At 43.2% G+C, this 20,760-nt stretch overlaps 1 protein-coding gene across 3 annotated transcripts in view; it reads left to right on the forward strand.

The window, feature by feature from the left end:
- Positions 1–19,347, forward strand: part of bnip2 (BCL2 interacting protein 2) — a 109,047-nt gene extending 89,700 nt beyond the window's left edge. For all 3 annotated transcript variants that reach the window (XM_045212780.1, XM_045212779.1, XM_045212781.1), the window contains 3 exons: positions 10,451–10,537; positions 10,987–11,085; positions 19,053–19,347. In XM_045212780.1, coding sequence (XP_045068715.1) covers positions 10,451–10,537; positions 10,987–11,085; positions 19,053–19,104 — 238 coding nt within the window. In that variant the 3' untranslated portion in view covers positions 19,105–19,347. The remainder of the gene's footprint in view (positions 1–10,450; positions 10,538–10,986; positions 11,086–19,052) is intronic.
- Positions 19,348–20,760: the final 1,413 nt, after the last annotated feature.

Raw genomic sequence — 20,760 nt, forward strand, 5'->3', positions numbered from 1 at the left:
AGTAGACCAGTTACTATGTTACCCAGTAGACCAGTTACTATGTTACCCAGTAGACCAGTTACTATGTTACCCAGTAGACCAGTTACTATGTTACCCAGTAGACCAGTTACTATGTTACCCAGTAGACCAGTTACTATGTTACCCAGTAGACCAGTTACTATGTTACCCAGTAGACCAGTTACTATGTTACCCAGTAGACCAGTTACTATGTTACCCAGTAGACCAGTTACTATGTTACCCAGTAGACCAGTTACTATGTTACCCAGTAGACCAGTTACTATGTTACCCAGTAGACCAGTTACTATGTTACCCAGTAGACCAGTTACTATGTTACCCAGTAGACCAGTTACTATGTTACCCAGTAGACCAGTTACTATGTTACCCAGTAGACCAGTTACTATGTTACCCAGTAGACCAGTTACTATGTTACCCAGTAGACCAGTTACTATGTTACCCAGTAGACCAGTTACTATGTTACCCAGTAGACCAGTTACTATGTTACCCAGTAGACCAGTTACTATGTTACCCAGTAGACCAGTTACTATGTTACCCAGTAGACCAGTTACTATGTTACCCAGTAGACCAGTTACTATGTTACCCAGTAGACCAGTTACTATGTTACCCAGTAGACCAGTTACTATGTTACCCAGTAGACCAGTTACTATGTTACCCAGTAGACCAGTTACTATGTTACCCAGTAGACCAGTTACTATGTTACCCAGTAGACCAGTTACTATGTTACCCAGTAGACCAGTTACTATGTTACCCAGTAGACCAGTTACTATGTTACCCAGTAGACCAGTTACTATGTTACCCAGTAGACCAGTTACTATGTTACCCAGTAGACCAGTTACTATGTTACCCAGTAGACCAGTTACTATGTTACCCAGTAGACCAGTTACTATGTTACCCAGTAGACCAGTTACTATGTTACCCAGTAGACCAGTTACTATGTTACCCAGTAGACCAGTTACTATGTTACCCAGTAGACCAGTTACTATGTTACCCAGTAGACCAGTTACTATGTTACCCAGTAGACCAGTTACTATGTTACCCAGTAGACCAGTTACTATGTTACCCAGTAGACCAGTTACTATGTTACCCAGTAGACCAGTTACTATGTTACCCAGTAGACCAGTTACTATGTTACCCAGTAGACCAGTTACTATGTTACCCAGTAGACCAGTTACTATGTTACCCAGTAGACCAGTTACTATGTTACCCAGTAGACCAGTTACTATGTTACCCAGTAGACCAGTTACTATGTTACCCAGTAGACCAGTTGACTATGTTACCCAGTAGACCAGTTACTATGTTACCCAGTAGACCAGTTACTATGTTACCCAGTAGACCAGTTACTATGTTACCCAGTAGACCAGTTACTATGTTACCCAGTAGACCAGTTACTATGTTACCCAGTAGACCAGTTACTATGTTACCCAGTAGACCAGTTACTATGTTACCCAGTAGACCAGTTACTATGTTACCCAGTAGACCAGTTACTATGTTACCCAGTAGACCAGTTACTATGTTACCCAGTAGACCAGTTACTATGTTACCCAGTAGACCAGTTACTATGTTACCCAGTAGACCAGTTACTATGTTACCCAGTAGACCAGTTACTATGTTACCCAGTAGACCAGTTACTATGTTACCCAGTAGACCAGTTACTATGTTACCCAGTAGACCAGTTACTATGTTACCCAGTAGACCAGTTACTATGTTACCCAGTAGACCAGTTACTATGTTACCCAGTAGACCAGTTACTATGTTACCCAGTAGACCAGTTACTATGTTACCCAGTAGACCAGTTACTATGTTACCCAGTAGACCAGTTACTATGTTACCCAGTAGACCAGTTACTATGTTACCCAGTAGACCAGTTACTATGTTACCCAGTAGACCAGTTACTATGTTACCCAGTAGACCAGGTTACCCAGTAGACCAGTTACTATGTTACCCAGTAGACCAGTTACTATGTTACCCAGTAGACCAGTTACTATGTTACCCAGTAGACCAGTTACTATGTTACCCAGTAGACCAGTTACTATGTTACCCAGTAGACCAGTTACTATGTTACCCAGTAGACCAGTTACTATGTTACCCAGTAGACCAGTTACTATGTTACCCAGTAGACCAGTTACTATGTTACCCAGTAGACCAGTTACTATGTTACCCAGTAGACCAGTTACTATGTTACCCAGTAGACCAGTTACTATGTTACCCAGTAGACCAGTTACTATGTTACCCAGTAGACCAGTTACTATGTTACCCAGTAGACCAGTTACTATGTTACCCAGTAGACCAGTTACTATGTTACCCAGTAGACCAGTTACTATGTTACCCAGTAGACCAGTTACTATGTTACCCAGTAGACCAGTTACTATGTTACCCAGTAGACCAGTTACTATGTTACCCAGTAGACCAGTTACTATGTTACCCAGTAGACCAGTTACTATGTTACCCAGTAGACCAGTTACTATGTTACCCAGTAGACCAGTTACTATGTTACCCAGTAGACCAGTTACTATGTTACCCAGTAGACCAGTTACTATGTTACCCAGTAGACCAGTTACTATGTTACCCAGTAGACCAGTTACTATGTTACCCAGTAGACCAGTTACTATGTTACCCAGTAGACCAGTTACTATGTTACCCAGTAGACCAGTTACTATGTTACCCAGTAGACCAGTTACTATGTTACCCAGTAGACCAGTTACTATGTTACCCAGTAGACCAGTTACTATGTTACCCAGTAGACCAGTTACCCAGTAGACCAGTTACTATGTTACCCAGTAGACCAGTTACTATGTTACCCAGTAGACCAGTTACTATGTTACCCAGTAGACCAGTTACTATGTTACCCAGTAGACCAGTTACTATGTTACCCAGTAGACCAGTTACTATGTTACCCAGTAGACCAGTTACTATGTTACCCAGTAGACCAGTTACTATGTTACCCAGTAGACCAGTTACTATGTTACCCAGTAGACCAGTTACTATGTTACCCAGTAGACCAGTTACTATGTTACCCAGTAGACCAGTTACTATGTTACCCAGTAGACCAGTTACTATGTTACCCAGTAGACCAGTTACTATGTTACCCAGTAGACCAGTTACTATGTTACCCAGTAGACCAGTTACTATGTTACCCAGTAGACCAGTTACTATGTTACCCAGTAGACCAGTTACTATGTTACCCAGTAGACCAGTTACTATGTTACCCAGTAGACCAGTTACCCAGTAGACCAGTTACTATGTTACCCAGTAGACCAGTTACTATGTTACCCAGTAGACCAGTTACTATGTTATCCTGTTACCCAGTAGACCAGTTACTATGTTACCCAGTAGACCAGTTACTATGTTACCCAGTAGACCAGTTACTATGTTACCCAGTAGACCAGTTACTATGTTACCCAGTAGACCAGTTACTATGTTACCCAGTAGACCAGTTACTATGTTACCCAGTAGACCAGTTACTATGTTACCCAGTAGACCAGTTACTATGTTACCCAGTAGACCAGTTACTATGTTACCCAGTAGACCAGTTACTATGTTACCCAGTAGACCAGTTACTATGTTACCCAGTAGACCAGTTACTATGTTACCCAGTAGACCAGTTACTATGTTACCCAGTAGACCAGTTACTATGTTACCCAGTAGACCAGTTACTATGTTACCCAGTAGACCAGTTACTATGTTACCCAGTAGACCAGTTACTATGTTACCCAGTAGACCAGTTACTATGTTACCCAGTAGACCAGTTACTATGTTACCCAGTAGACCAGTTACTATGTTCCCCAGTAGACCAGTTACTATGTTACCCAGTAGACCAGTTACTATGTTACCCAGTAGACCAGTTACTATGTTACCCAGTAGACCAGTTACTATGTTACCCAGTAGACCAGTTACTATGTTACCCAGTAGACCAGTTACTATGTTACCCAGTAGACCAGTTACTATGTTACCCAGTAGACCAGTTACTATGTTACCCAGTAGACCAGTTACTATGTTACCCAGTAGACCAGTTACTATGTTACCCAGTAGACCAGTTACTATGTTACCCAGTAGACCAGTTACTATGTTACCCAGTAGACCAGTTACTATGTTACCCAGTAGACCAGTTACTATGTTACCCAGTAGACCAGTTACTATGTTACCCAGTAGACCAGTTACCCAGTAGACCAGTTACTATGTTACCCAGTAGACCAGTTACTATGTTACCCAGTAGACCAGTTACTATGTTACCCAGTAGACCAGTTACTATGTTACCCAGTAGACCAGTTACTATGTTACCCAGTAGACCAGTTACTATGTTACCCAGTAGACCAGTTACTATGTTACCCAGTAGACCAGTTACTATGTTACCCAGTAGACCAGTTACTATGTTACCCAGTAGACCAGTTACTATGTTACCCAGTAGACCAGTTACTATGTTACCCAGTAGACCAGTTACTATGTTACCTGTTACCCAGTAGACCTGTTACTATGTTACCCAGTAGACCAGTTACTATGTTACCCAGTAGACCAGTTACTATGTTACCCAGTAGACCAGTTACTATGTTACCCAGTAGACCAGTTACTATGTTACCCAGTAGACCAGTTACTATGTTACCCAGTAGACCAGTTACTATGTTACCCAGTAGACCAGTTACTATGTTACCCAGTAGACCAGTTACTATGTTACCCAGTAGACCAGTTACTATGTTACCCAGTAGACCAGTTACTATGTTACCCAGTAGACCAGTTACTATGTTACCCAGTAGACCAGTTACTATGTTACCCAGTAGACCAGTTACTATGTTACCCAGTAGACCAGTTACTATGTTACCCAGTAGACCAGTTACTATGTTACCCAGTAGACCAGTTACTATGTTACCCAGTAGACCAGTTACTATGTTACCCAGTAGACCAGTTACTATGTTACCCAGTAGACCAGTTACTATGTTACCCAGTAGACCAGTTACTATGTTACCCAGTAGACCAGTTACTATGTTACCCAGTAGACCAGTTACTATGTTACCCAGTAGACCAGTTACTATGTTACCCAGTAGACCAGTTACTATGTTACCCAGTAGACCAGTTACTATGTTACCCAGTAGACCAGTTACTATGTTACCCAGTAGACCAGTTACTATGTTACCCAGTAGACCAGTTACTATGTTACCCAGTAGACCAGTTACTATGTTACCCAGTAGACCAGTTACTTGTTACCATGTTACCCAGTAGACCAGTTACTATGTTACCCAGTAGACCAGTTACTATGTTACCCAGTAGACCAGTTACTATGTTACCCAGTAGACCAGTTACTATGTTACCCAGTAGACCAGTTACTATGTTACCCAGTAGACCAGTTACTATGTTACCCAGTAGACCAGTTACTATGTTACCCAGTAGACCAGTTACTATGTTACCCAGTAGACCAGTTACTATGTTACCCAGTAGACCAGTTACTATGTTACCCAGTAGACCAGTTACTATGTTACCCAGTAGACCAGTTACTATGTTACCCAGTAGACCAGTTACTATGTTACCCAGTAGACCAGTTACTATGTTACCCAGTAGACCAGTTACTATGTTACCCAGTAGACCAGTTACTATGTTACCCAGTAGACCAGTTACTATGTTACCCAGTAGACCAGTTACTATGTTACCCAGTAGACCAGTTACTATGTTACCCAGTAGACCAGTTACTATGTTACCCAGTAGACCAGTTACTATGTTACCCAGTAGACCAGTTACTATGTTACCCAGTAGACCAGTTACTATGTTACCCAGTAGACCAGTTACTATGTTACCCAGTAGACCAGTTACTATGTTACCCAGTAGACCAGTTACTATGTTACCCAGTAGACCAGTTACTATGTTACCCAGTAGACCAGTTACTATGTTACCCAGTAGACCAGTTACTATGTTACCCAGTAGACCAGTTACTATGTTACCCAGTAGACCAGTTACTATGTTACCCAGTAGACCAGTTACTATGTTACCCAGTAGACCAGTTACTATGTTACCCAGTAGACCAGTTACTATGTTACCCAGTAGACCAGTTACTATGTTACCCAGTAGACCAGTTACCCAGTAGACCAGTTACTCTGTTACCTGTTACCCAGTAGACCAGTTACTATGTTACCCAGTAGACCTGTTACTATGTTACCCAGTAGACCAGTTACTATGTTACCCAGTAGACCAGTTACTATGTTACCCAGTAGACCAGTTACTATGTTACCCAGTAGACCAGTTACTATGTTACCCAGTAGACCAGTTACTATGTTACCCAGTAGACCAGTTACTATGTTACCCAGTAGACCTGTTACTATGTTACCCAGTAGACCAGTTACTATGTTACCCAGTAGACCAGTTACTATGTTACCCAGTAGACCAGTTACTATGTTACCCAGTAGACCAGTTACTATGTTACCCAGTAGACCAGTTACTATGTTACCCAGTAGACCAGTTACTATGTTACCCAGTAGACCAGTTACTATGTTACCCAGTAGACCAGTTACTATGTTACCCAGTAGACCAGTTACTATGTTACCCAGTAGACCAGTTACTATGTTACCCAGTAGACCAGTTACTATGTTACCCAGTAGACCAGTTACTATGTTACCCAGTAGACCAGTTACTATGTTACCCAGTAGACCAGTTACTATGTTACCCAGTAGACCAGTTACTATGTTACCCAGTAGACCAGTTACTATGTTACCCAGTAGACCAGTTACTATGTTACCCAGTAGACCAGTTACTATGTTACCCAGTAGACCAGTTACTATGTTACCCAGTAGACCAGTTACTATGTTACCCAGTAGACCAGTTACTATGTTACCCAGTAGACCAGTTACTATGTTACCCAGTAGACCAGTTACTATGTTACCCAGTAGACCAGTTACTATGTTACCCAGTAGACCAGTTACTATGTTACCCAGTAGACCAGTTACTATGTTACCCAGTAGACCAGTTACTATGTTACCCAGTAGACCAGTTACTATGTTACCCAGTAGACCAGTTACTATGTTACCCAGTAGACCAGTTACTATGTTACCCAGTAGACCAGTTACTATGTTACCCAGTAGACCAGTTACTATGTTACCCAGTAGACCAGTTACTATGTTACCCAGTAGACCAGTTACTATGTTACCCAGTAGACCAGTTACTATGTTACCCAGTAGACCAGTTACTATGTTACCCAGTAGACCAGTTACTATGTTACCCAGTAGACCTGTTACCCAGTAGACCAGTTACTATGTTACCCAGTAGACCTGTTACTATGTTACCCAGTAGACCAGTTACTATGTTACCCAGTAGACCAGTTACTATGTTACCCAGTAGACCTGTTACTATGTTACCCAGTAGACCAGTTACTCTGTTACCTGTTACCCAGTAGACCAGTTACTATGTTACCCAGTAGACCAGTTACTATGTTACCCAGTAGACCAGTTACCCAGTAGACCAGTTACTATGTTACCCAGTAGACCAGTTACTATGTTACCCAGTAGACCAGTTACTATGTTACCCAGTAGACCAGTTACTATGTTACCCAGTAGACCAGTTACCCAGTAGACCAGTTACTATGTTACCCAGTAGACCAGTTACTATGTTACCCAGTAGACCAGTTACTATGTTACCCAGTAGACCAGTTACTATGTTACCCAGTAGACCAGTTACTATGTTACCCAGTAGACCAGTTACTATGTTACCCAGTAGACCAGTTACTATGTTATCCTGGTACCCAGTAGACCAGTTACTATGTTACCCAGTAGACCAGTTACTATGTTACCCAGTAGACCAGTTACTATGTTACCCAGTAGACCAGTTACTATGTTACCCAGTAGACCAGTTACTCTGTTACCCAGTAGACCAGTTACTATGTTACCCAGTAGACCAGTTACTATGTTACCCAGTAGACCAGTTACTATGTTACCCAGTAGACCAGTTACTATGTTACCCAGTAGACCAGTTACTATGTTACCCAGTAGACCAGTTACTATGTTACCCAGTAGACCAGTTACTATGTTACCCAGTAGACCAGTTACTATGTTACCCAGTAGACCAGTTACTATGTTACCCAGTAGACCAGTTACTATGTTACCCAGTAGACCAGTTACTATGTTACCCAGTAGACCAGTTACTATGTTACCCAGTAGACCAGTTACTATGTTACCCAGTAGACCAGTTACTATGTTACCCAGTAGACCAGTTACTATGTTACCCAGTAGACCAGTTACTATGTTACCCAGTAGACCAGTTACCCAGTAGACCAGTTACTATGTTACCCAGTAGACCAGTTACTATGTTACCCAGTAGACCAGTTACTATGTTACCCAGTAGACCAGTTACTATGTTATCCTGGTACCCAGTAGACCAGTGACTCTGTTCCCTGTAGACTTGGTAACCAGACCCAAATCATTTCTACACGCTTCTCAAATCAACCCTAGAACACGCATCTCAAATCAACCCTAGAACACGCATCTCAAAACAACCCTAGAACACGCATCTCAAATTAACATTTCACACTTCTTCATGGTCCCTCGTTGATATGAGGGAACAGGATGGGTTTAGGGTCTGATCACAGCTCCGTATATGAGGGAACTGGATGGGTGTAGGGTCTGATCTGATCACAGCTCCGTATATGAGGGAACTGGATGGGTGTAGGGTCTGATCAGATCACAGCTCCGTATATGAGGGAACTGGATGGGTGTAGGGTCTGATCAGATCACAGCTCTGTATATGAGGGAACTGGATGGGTGTAGGGTCTGATCAGATCACAGCTCCGTATATGAGGGAACAGGATGGGTGTAGGATCAGATCACAGCTCCGTATATGAGGGAACTGGATGGGTGTAGGGTCTGATCAGATCACAGCTCCGTATATGAGGGAACTGGATGGGTGTAGGGTCTGATCAGATCACAGCTCCGTATATGAGGGAACTGGATGGGTTTAGGGTCTGATCAGATCACAGCTCCGTATATGAGGGAACTGGATGGGTGTAGGGTCTGATCAGATCACAGCTCCGTATATGAGGGAACTGGATGGGTGTAGGGTCTGATCAGATCACAGCTCCGTATATGAGGGAACTGGATGGGTGTAGGGTCTGATCAGATCACAGCTCCGTATATGAGGGAACTGGATGGGTGTAGGATCAGATCACAGCTCTGTATATGAGGGAACTGGATGGGTGTAGGGTCTGATCAGATCACAGCTCCGTATATGAGGGAACTGGATGGGTGTAGGGTCTGATCAGATCACAGCTCCGTATATGAGGGAACTGGATGGGTGTAGGGTCTGATCAGATCACAGCTCCGTATATGAGGGAACTGGATGGGTGTAGGGTCTGATCAGATCACAGCTCCGTATATGAGGGAACTGGTTGGGTGTAGGGTCTGATCAGATCACAGCTCCGTATATGAGGGAACTGGATGGGTGTAGGATCAGATCACAGCTCCGTATATGAGGGAACTGGATGGGTGTAGGGTCTGATCAGATCACAGCTCCGTATATGAGGGAACTGGATGGGTGTAGGATCAGATCACAGCTCCGTATATGAGGGAACTGGATGGGTGTAGGGTCTGATCAGATCACAGCTCCGTATATGAGGGAACTGGATGGATGTAGGGTCTGATCAGATCACAGCTCCGTATATGAGGGAACTGGATGGGTGTAGGGTCTGATCAGATCACAGCTCCGTATATGAGGGAACAGGATGGGTGTAGGGTCTGATCAGATCACAGCTCCGTATATGAGGGAACTGGATGGGTGTAGGGTCTGATCAGATCACAGCTCTGTATATGAGGGAACTGGATGGGTGTAGGGTCTGATCAGATCACAGCTCCGTATATGAGGGAACAGGATGGGTGTAGGGTCTGATCAGATCACAGCTCCGTATATGAGGGAACTGGATGGGTGTAGGGTCTGATCAGAGCAATATTGTAGAGTCATTAAGATATTACTTACACCTATCCGATTATTGGATATTTGGCATTCAGTCCATGCCCGTTGCCTAAGCAACTGATGATGCCCGTTGCCTAAGCAACTGATGATGCCCGTTGCCTAAGCAACTGATGATGCCCGTTGCCTAAGCAACTGATGATGCCCGTTGCCTAAACAACTGATGATGCCCGTTGCCTAAGCAACTGATGATACCCGTTAGCCAAGCAACTGATGATGCCCGTTGCCTAAGCAACTGATGATGCCCGTTGCCTAAGCAACTGATGATGCCCGTTGCCTAAACAACTGATGATGCCCGTTGCCTAAGCAACTGATGATACCCGTTAGCCAAGCAACTGATGATGCCCGTTGCCTAAGCAACTGATGATGCCCGTTGCCTAAGCAACTGATGATGCCCGTTGCCTAAACAACTGATGATGCCCGTTGCCTAAGCAACTGATGATACCCGTTGCCTAAGCCATTGGATGTTCACTAAGGACAAGGCCTTTCTCCTCTGTTCCAGGTTAAGGAAGAATTTGAAGTCGTTGATTATCGTCCACCCTTCCTGGTTTATCCGCACCCTCCTGGCCCTCACCAAACTCTTTATAAGGTAGGTGGTCATGTGCTATAACCCTTCATACACGTCACCAAACCCTTTATAAGGTAGGTGATCATGTGCTATAACCCTTCATAACCTTCACCAAACTCTTTATAAGGTAGGTGGTCATGTGCTATAACCCTTCATAAACTTCACCAAACTCTTTATAAGGTAGGTGATCATGTGTTATAACCCTTCATAACCTTCACCAAACTCTTTATAAGGTAGGTGATCATGTGTTATAACCCTTCATAACCTTCACCAAACTCTTTTATAAGGTAGGTGGTCATGTGCTATAACCCTTCATAACCTTCACCAAACCCTTCATAAGGTAGGTAATAACCCTTCATAAGGTACAGTAGGTGCCTGGGTGTTTTCATAATTAAGATGATGGACAATTAAGATGAGGTATCTAACCTATCAGATCATTCCCTAAATGTCTTCTGCTTTCCTTGTTTCAGCTCAAAGTTCAGCCAGAAGATCCAGTTTGTGTTCAACTTGACAGACCTTTCTGAACTGGTCCCTATGGAATATGTCTCTATACCAGACTGCATTAAAGAGTAAGTCTATGTAGGATATCTGTAGTGGCAATTCCCTTTGAAAAGCGACTGGCACAGGAGAGAGCCGTCCATAACGCGTCCACAGGAGAGAGCCGTCCATAACGCGTCCACAGGAGAGAGCCGTCCGTATCGCGTCCACAGGAGAGAGCCGTCCATAACGCGTCCACAGGAGAGAGCCGTCCATAACGCGTCCCACAGGAGAGAGCCGTCCCGTGAACGCGTCCACAGGAGAGAGCCGTCCGTAACGCGTCCACAGGAGAGAGCCGTCCGTCGCGCGTCCACAGGAGAGAGAGCCGTCCGTAACGCGTCCACAGGAGAGAGCCGTCCGTAACGCGTCCACAGGAGAGAGCCGTCCGTAACGCGTCCACAGGAGAGAGCCGTCCGTAACGCGTCCACAGGAGAGAGCCGTCCGTAACGCGTCCACAGGAGAGAGCCGTCCGTAACGCGTCCACAGGAGAGAGCCGTCCGTAACGCGTCCACAGGAGAGAGCCGTCCGTAACGCGTCCACAGGGGAGAGCCGTCCGTAGCAGCGTCCACAGGGAGAGAGCCGTCCGTAACGCGTCCACAGGAGAGAGCCGTCCGTAACGCGTCCACAGGAGAGAGCCGTCCGTAACGCGTCCACAGAAGAGAGCCGTCCGTAACGCGTCCACAGGAATCAGCTTTCCAAACAGTACTCTATTCGGGTGAAGGTTTATTTTTGGGTGAAGTTCTCATTTATTGCTCATATAAAATATAAATAGCTCCAATACACATATTCCTATAGAAAAGGTGCAGAGATGCATTCTATAAGCTTTATCTGTGATACGGTAAGAACCGTATCCTCTCAGCAGTGCTAACCACTTCCTGGTGACCCATGACCCCAACACGTACTGCCCTCTAGTGTGCAAAAAAAAGTTCAAATAACCCTTGACAGACAACCTATACACAACTCACAAACAGCCGGAACGGCTCCTACAATATCTCTATTCCAGACTGCATTAAAGAGTAAATCTATGTGATAGATGATTTTCATTCCATAGGAGGGGGGACCTAGAAACGGTTGGAGACAAACATTCCATAGGAGGGGGGACCTAGAAACGGTTGGAGACAAACATTCCATAGGAGGGGGGACCTAGAAACTGCTAAACTTAAACATTCTATACTGTGGAAAGTTACAGGCCGCCTGAAGGTGGGCGGAGCAAAGTCCTTTGTGTGGACGCATGTAAAAAGACTGTGTGTGTTTTTAGCGGGAAAATTGGGAATTTGTTTAATTCTTCGTTAACCAGAGCCTTACAACCTCTGGGAATTATTCAAAGCTTAAGTGATAGTTGAGTTCAACCACTGAGATAACAAAATTCTCGTGACACTATGGAGTATATCTCTATACCAGACTGCATTAAAGAGTATGTCTATGGAGTATACAGTGAGGGAAAACAGTATTTCATCCCCTGCTGATTTTGTACGTTTGCCCACTGACAAAGAAATGATCAGTCTATAATTTTAATGGTAGGTTTATTAATTTATCACTTTTTTTTCCTCTTTTTTTTTTAATTGGGTAGATCAGCTTGATATTGCAGATAGATTGTAACTTCCATCAATGTAATTGTCTGCATCACTTCCAATCCCCCATGTTTATATATATATATATATATATATATATATATATATATACATACACATACATATACACATATACACATGCATATACATATCCTTTAAAAAAAACATATATTCCCCTTTATTACTTTCCAACCCCACCACCCCTTCCCTAATTGGAGTAAACTAGTGAACAACAATGCTTAGGCCTCTACTTCCAGCTCATACATACTATATACATTTTATGGACACAGTCAATTTGACAATAATTATATTTTGTTTGTTTTTACTCCTGAACTTCTTCTACTCTCAACCTCTCCGATCATTTTCATGATGTCCATCCGGTTTGCTTCTATATGCCATATCTTTCTAACTGTGCTCTTTCACAAAAGCTCACAACCTATAACCTATATACTTATTATGGACACAGTATGCTTTACATTAGTTATCTTGTTGTTATTATTTTTTGTTAGTTCTTAGTCCCATCCTTCAACTCCATTCAACACCATTCATCGTCTTGATGATGATTGACAGCCATCGTCGATAGTGACGACATCGTGATGTGACAGACAATGGTTTAGCCTAGTTGAACTTGACTGGCGCCGGACAGTGAAGAGCACACGACATTCAGAGTAATTGACCTATTCCTATATGTTATAGCCTATTTCAATAAATATGTTATAGCCTATTTCAATAAATATGTTATAGCCTATTTCAATAAATATGTTATAGCCTATTTCAATAAATATGTTATAGCCTATTTCAATAAATATGTTATAGCCTATTTCAATAAATATGTTATAGCCTATTTCAATAAATATGTTATAGCCTATTTCAATAAATATGTTAAAGCCTATTTCAATAAATATGTTATAGCCTATTTCAATAAATATGTTAAAGCCTATTTCAATAAATATGTTATAGCCTATTTCAATAAATATGTTATAGCCTATTTCAATAAATATGTTATAGCCTATTTCAATAAATATGTTATAGCCTATTTCAATAAATATGTTATAGCCTATTTCAATAAATATGTTATAGCCTATTTCAATAAATATGTTATAGCCTATTTCAATAAATATGTTATAGCCTATTTCAATAAATATGTTATAGCCTATTTCAATAAATATGTTAAAGCCTATTTCAATAAATATGTTATAGCCTATTTCAATAAATATGTTATAGCCTATTTCAATAAATATGTTATAGCCTATTTCAATAAATATGTTATAGCCTATTTCAATAAATATGTTAAAGCCTATTTCAATAAATATGTTATAGCCTATTTCAATAAATATGTTATAGCCTATTTCAATAAATATGTTATAGCCTATTTCAATAAATATGTTATAGCCTATTTCAATAAATATGTTATAGCCTATTTCAATAAATATGTTATAGCCTATTTCAATAAATATGTTATAGCCTATTTCAATAAATATGTTATAAGCCTATTTCAATAAATATGTTAAAGCCTATTTCAATAAATATGTTATAGCCTATTTCAATAAATATGTTATAGCCTATTTCAATAAATATGTTATAGCCTATTTCAATAAATATGTTATAGCCTATTTCAATAAATATGTTATAGCCTATTTCAATAAATATGTTATAGCCTATTTCAATAAATATGTTATAGCCTATTTCAATAAATATGTTATAGCCTATTTCAATAAATATGTTATAGCCTATTTCAATAAATATGTTATAGCCTATTTCAATAAATATGTTATAGCCTATTTCAATAAATATGTTATAGCCTATTTCAATAAATATGTTATAGCCTGGAGGCCTACGGAACACAACAGAGGAGTGTAAGCTAGACAGACCCGTTGCTGACAGGTGTAGAGAGCAAACAGCCATGCAATCTCCATAGACAAGCATTAGCAGTAGAATGGCCTTACTGAAGAACTCAGTGACTTTCAACGTGGCACCGTCATAGGATGCCACCTTTCCAACAAGTCCGCTCGTCAAATTTCTGCCCTGCTAGAGCTGCCCTGGTCAACTGTAAGTGCTGTTATTGTGAAGTGGACCGCCGAGTGCTGAAGCGCGTAGCCCGTAAAAATCGTCTGTCCTTCTGGTTGCAACACTCACTACCGAGTTCCAAACTGCCTCTGGAAGCAACGTCAGCACAGTTATTGTTCTTTAGGAAGCTCAGCTGGTAGAGCACGGCGCTTGTAACGCCAAGGTAGTGGGTTCGATCCCCGGGACCACCCACACACAAAAATGTATGCACGCATGACTGTAAGTCGCTTTGGATAAAAGCGTCTGCTAAATGGCATGTTATATTATTATTATATTATGAAATGGGTTTCCATGGCCGCGCAGCCACACACAAGCCTAAGATCACCATGCGCAATGCCAAGCGTCGGCTGGAGTGGTGTAAAGCTCGCCGCCATTGGACTCTGGAGCAGTGGAAACGCGTTCTCTGGAGTGATGAATCATGCTTCACCATCTGGCAGTCTGACATACGAATCTGGGTTTGGTGGATGCCAGAAAAACGCTACCTGCCCGAATGCATAGTGCCAACTGTAAAGTTTGGTGGAGGAGGAATAATGGTCTGGGGCTGTTTTTCATGGCTCAGGCTAGACACCTTAGTTCCAGTGAATGGAAATATTAATGCTACAGCATACAATGACATTCTAGACGATTCTGTGCTTCCAACTTTGTGGCAACAGTTTTTATTTTTTTATTTTTTGTACCTTTATTTAACTTGGAAAGTCAGTTAAGAACAAATACTTATTTACAATGACCGTCTACCCCGGCCAAACCCGGACGGTGCTGGGCCAATTGTGCGCCGCCCTATGGGACTCCCAGTCACGGCCGGTTTTGATACAGCCTGGAATCGAACCAGGGGGTCTGTAGTGACGCCTCAAGCACTGAGATGCAGTGCCTTAGACCGCTGCGCCACTTTGGAGTAGGCCTTTTCCTGTTTCAGCATGACAATGCCTCCGCACAAAGCGAGGTCCATACAGAAATGGTTAGTTGAGATCGGTGTGGAAGAACTTGACTGACCTGCATAGAGCCCTGCCCTCAACTCCATCAAACACCTTTGGGATGAATTGGAATGCCGACTACAAGCCAGGCCTAATTGCCCAAAATCATTCTCTCAACCAGCTTCACCTGGAATGCTTTTCCAACAGTCTTGAAGGAGTTCCCACATATGCTGAGCACTTGTTGGCTGCTTTTCCTTCACTCTGCGGTCCAACTCATCCCAAACCATCTCAATTGTGTTGAGGTCGGGGGATTGTGGAGGCCAGGTCATCTGATGCAGCACTCCATCACTCTCCTTCTTGGTATAATAATGAGTAGGTGTGTCCAAACTTCTGACTGGTCGTGTATATATAACGGACATTGCTTAGCTATCTTGTGTCTATCTGTTTAAAACATACTATATTCCCTTCTGTCTCCATTTGATAGGCTATGAATATGGCTTTCATCGTTTTATGCATACATGGCTATCTACAGATCAAACAATGAATGAATCTAGCAGATCTCTGAAAGCTGTTTGATTCGCCTAATAAGATAAAAGAAAGAAATGATCTGTGCAGGGCGGAAAATCCCTCCATGCGAGGTTGAAAACAAATGGCCAATCCTCCTACTCCGTCTTATGTAGCAAAATGTGAAATTGTGTTTTTTACATTGGATAAAAGTATAGACAGAGCTAGTGGTATATCATACACCACAGTTGAGGAACAATGGGAAAGTAATTCTCCTTTGAAAGTTGATAAACTAACCCCACTTTTGAGAAAATGGTCCTTGAATGTTTTGGTACACCTACTGGAGAGCTCTTCTTTGTCTATACACATTCTGCATTGTTCACACCCTCTTAAGCTTTAGCCCCACCCATCTCTAAGGGTTGATCTGAGCGTTCTGTCCTAACAACAGCAGCCAAGCACCCAATCTAACTGGCTAACGTTGGCTAGCTTGCTAGCTACTTCTAGACACAAATGAGAGAACAGCTCACTCTGACCATTTTACTCGCCCTAGCAGAGCTGGTTAGGCTGTTTACATGTTATCCAGAGCGTTGGTGACTGCAACTGTGCTGCTGGCAACAATTTATGCTTTTTTGCCAACGTTTACTGACACCGGCCATATTCAACGGGTATTGAGAATTTGGAAATTCGTCAGTTATTCTGCGCTCTGGCACAGTCAGACAAGAGTGCTCTGAAATCGGAGTAATAATAATAATAATAATATGCCATTTAGCAGACGCTTTTATCCAAAGCGACTTACAGTCATGCGTGCATACATTTTTGTGTATGGGTGGTCCCGGGGATCGAACCCACTACCTTGGCGTTACAAGCGCCGTGCTCTACCAGCTGAGCTACAGAGGAGTAGATAGCCAGAGCGAATTTACCAGCTACATCTATCAACAGTTGTCGTGGTGACATCATTAACATTCTATTGAAATGGTTACTTGCATAGTGGAGTCTTTTTGTTAAGACATGTAGCTAGCTAGCTAAACAATGAACCATAATCCCAACTCATGACGTTACTACCCTGCTTGAATCTGCAGGTAGCTAACCAACCAGGTTCAATGTTAGCTAGCTAATATTAGGCTATAACTAGGAAAGCAAATGGCTCTGAGATAAGAATAATATTACTACACAGATCATACACGTAACGTTTGCTAGCTGGCTGGAATGAAGAAGAAAAAAATGCACTCACTAACTGTAAGTCGCTCTGGATAAGAGCCTCTGCTACATGACTAAAATGTAAAAATGTAACAGTACACTTTAACTTGAAATGAAAACTACTTTCTGACCAAATTAGAAACGTGTAATATCTGAAAATGTAGCTAGCTAGACTATCTTACCTGTATACATGGATGGATGCTTCCCCCTCTCTGTCACGGATGCCATGGTTGCCCTTAGTTTGAAGATGTAATCCGGAGACAGGTGTTTTCTCCATCTCCTTCGCTATCATACTCTAATTCCACTGATTTCAAAACTCGGTCCTCCAGAAGGTGGAGAGCAACACTTATGCAGTTCTACTACACAATATATATATTTTTAAAGCCACCTTAGACAGGATTACCTACACATACTGACCAGCTCAAATAGACAGAAGCGTGCTACATGGCAGACCAATCCGAACTCATCTCTCGGCATGTCCAGCCCACTCATTAACTCAGCCAATCATGGCTAGCGGGACGGTTGCTGTCTTTTTCTGTGGCTAAACCAGCTAGGCTCGTAATTTAACAATTGTATTGGTATTTACAGATGGCTTACAAGTTTGTTATTAAGGCACATGAAAGTTCACATGTTCCAGAAGGCATTTCTGCCAAAAAACGCATTTAGATTTTTTAAAAGAAGTTTATGTTGAAATGCCTCTCCTGTGAAGTAGTGACGCGCGACATACACCTAGTTTCCTGAAACAAGTCACATACAGCCAATCCTCCTACTAGAAACCAAATAGCCAATCCTCCTACTAGAAACCAAATGGCCAATCCTCCTACTAGAAACCAAATAGCCAATCCTCCTACTAGAAACCAAATAGCCAATCCTCCTACTAGAAACCAAATAGCCAATCCTCCTACTAGAAACCAAATAGCCAATCCTCCTACTAGAAACCAAATAGCCAATCCTCCTACTAGAAACCAAATAGCCAATCCTCCTACTAGAAACCAAATAGCCAATCCTCCTACTAGAAACCAAATAGCCAATCCTCCTACTAGAAACCAAATAGCCAATCCTCCTACTAGAAACCAAATAGCCAATCCTCCTACTAGAAACCAAATAGCCAATCCTCCTACTAGAAACCAAATAGCCAATCCTCCTACTAGAAACCAAATGGCCAATCCTCCTACTAGAAACCAAATAGCCAATCCTCCTACTAGAAACCAAATAGCCAATCCTCCTACTAGAAACCAAATGGCCAATCCTCCTACTAGAAACCAAATAGCCAATCCTCCTACTAGAAACCAAATAGCCAATCCTCCTACTAGAAACCAAATAGCCAATCCTCCTACTAGAAACCAAATAGCCAATCCTCCTACTAGAAACCAAATAGCCAATCCTCCTACTAGAAACCAAATAGCCAATCCTCCTACTAGAAACCAAATAGCCAATCCTCCTACTAGAAACCAAATAGCCAATCCTCCTACTAGACCTATCAAAACGCAGACTGTGTTTTTGTTTGTGTGAAATTGGTCCGGGGTGGCCCGCGGCCTTCCAGTTGCCCATCCCTGAATTAAGGTCACTAATTAGTAAGGAACTCCCCTCACCTGGTTGTCTAGGTCATGGTTTTCCTAACTTAGTATAGTGGAGGTCGGTTAGGGGTTTGGGTCCAGTCCTCTTGGTGTTCTACTTCTTAGTATAGTGGAGGTCAGTTAGGGGTTTGGGTCCAGTCCCAGAGCTCTGACGATGGTTCTCTCTCCACAGGCTCGACCAGGAGAAACACGTCAGAGTGGCAGGCATGCCAGAGACAGAGTGAGACTACCTGGGTGGCTTGCTAGCTCTGCTCTGTCTGCTCTGCACAGCTCCAGACCGATGAAGAAAAAGAGACGGATGAAGATGTTCAGAACCACAGCTGTTCAGCCTTTACTGTTGATAATGTGTGTTGCTACAGGAGAGACTTAAACAGCTAGCCCAGTTCCAGGAGAAGACCATGCTGCCTGTTACATTGTTACAACCCTCTCCCTCTCCCTCTCCCTCTCCCTCTCCCTCTCCCTCTCCCTCTCCCACTCCCTCTCCCTCTCCCTCTCCCTCTCTCTCTCTCTCTCTCCCTCCCTCGCTCTCTCTCTGTCTCTCTCTCTGTCATTGTTACAACCCTGCTCTGTTCCATTGTTACTCCAACCTACTGCTGTCTCTGGTCAATCTCTCCACCCTGCTCTGTTCCAACCTACTGCCGTCTCTGGTCAATCTCTCCACCCTGCTCTGTTCCAACCTACTGCCTTCTCTGGTCAATCTCTCCACCCTGCTCTGTTCCAACCTACTGCCTTCTCTGGTCAATCTCTCCACCCTGCTCTGTTCCAACCTACTGCCGTCTCTGGTCAATCTCTCCACCCTGCTCTGTTCCAACCTACTGCCTTCTCTGGTCAATCTCTCCACCCTGCTCTGTTCCAACCTACTGCCTTCTCTGGTCAATCTCTCCACCCTGCTCTGTTCCTACCTACTGCCGTCTCTGGTCAATCTCTCCACCCTGCTCTGTTCCAACCTACTGCTGTCTCTGGTCAATCTCTCCACCGTGCTCTGTTCCAACCTACTGCTGTCTCTGGTCAATCTCTCCACCGTGCTCTGTTCCAACCTACTGCTGTCTCTGGTCAATCTCTCCACCGTGCTCTGTTGCTTTTTTGTAACCTTTTATGTATCAAGCCAAACATAGAGATGTTGATGTTGTCATAGTTACTGTTGTATCTGCGATGTATTTAAGGCACTCTGTTACTGAGGGTTTATGCTTGTTCTTCATTACATTTAAATATATATTTATATTCAACAGTTGAGAAAGGACAAAGATTAATATATTTTTATGGTTTCTTTGATTTGATCCTTATTGTAGGTCACATGACCCCACAGAGTGATGTTACATAGAGCAGGTTTCACAGCACCTGGAAACGCTTTACTGCAGGTTTCACAGCACCTGGAAACGCTTTACTGCAGGTTTCGCAGCACCAGGAAAATGTTTACTGCTGATGTCTTTGTAAGAATCCTGCATGAAAAAAGTTACTGTCCCAACTGTCCCCTGGTCCCCTGTCCCCTCCCATGGTCCCCTGTCCCCTGGTCCCCTGTCCCCTCCCATGGTCCCCTGTCCCATGGTCCCCTGTCCCCTCCCATGGTCCCCTGTCCCCTCCCATGGTCCCCTGTCCCCTCCCATGGTCCCCTGTCCCCTCCCATGGTCCCCTGGTCCCCTGTCCCCTCCCATGGTCCCCTGTCCCCTCCCATGGTCCCCTGGTCCCCTGTCCCCTCCCATGGTCCCCTGGTCCCCTGTCCCCTCCCATGGTCCCCTGGTCCCCTGTCCCCTCCCATGGTCCCCTGGTCCCCTGTCCCCTCCCATGGTCCCCTGGTCCCCTGTCCCCTCCCATGGTCCCCTGTCCCCTCCCATGGTCCCCTGTCCCCTCCCATGGTCCCCTGGTCCCCTGTCCCCTCCCAT

The sequence above is a fragment of the Coregonus clupeaformis genome, unplaced genomic scaffold (genome assembly GCF_020615455.1).
Source record: "Coregonus clupeaformis isolate EN_2021a unplaced genomic scaffold, ASM2061545v1 scaf0051, whole genome shotgun sequence".
Lineage (NCBI taxonomy): Eukaryota > Metazoa > Chordata > Actinopteri > Salmoniformes > Salmonidae > Coregonus > Coregonus clupeaformis.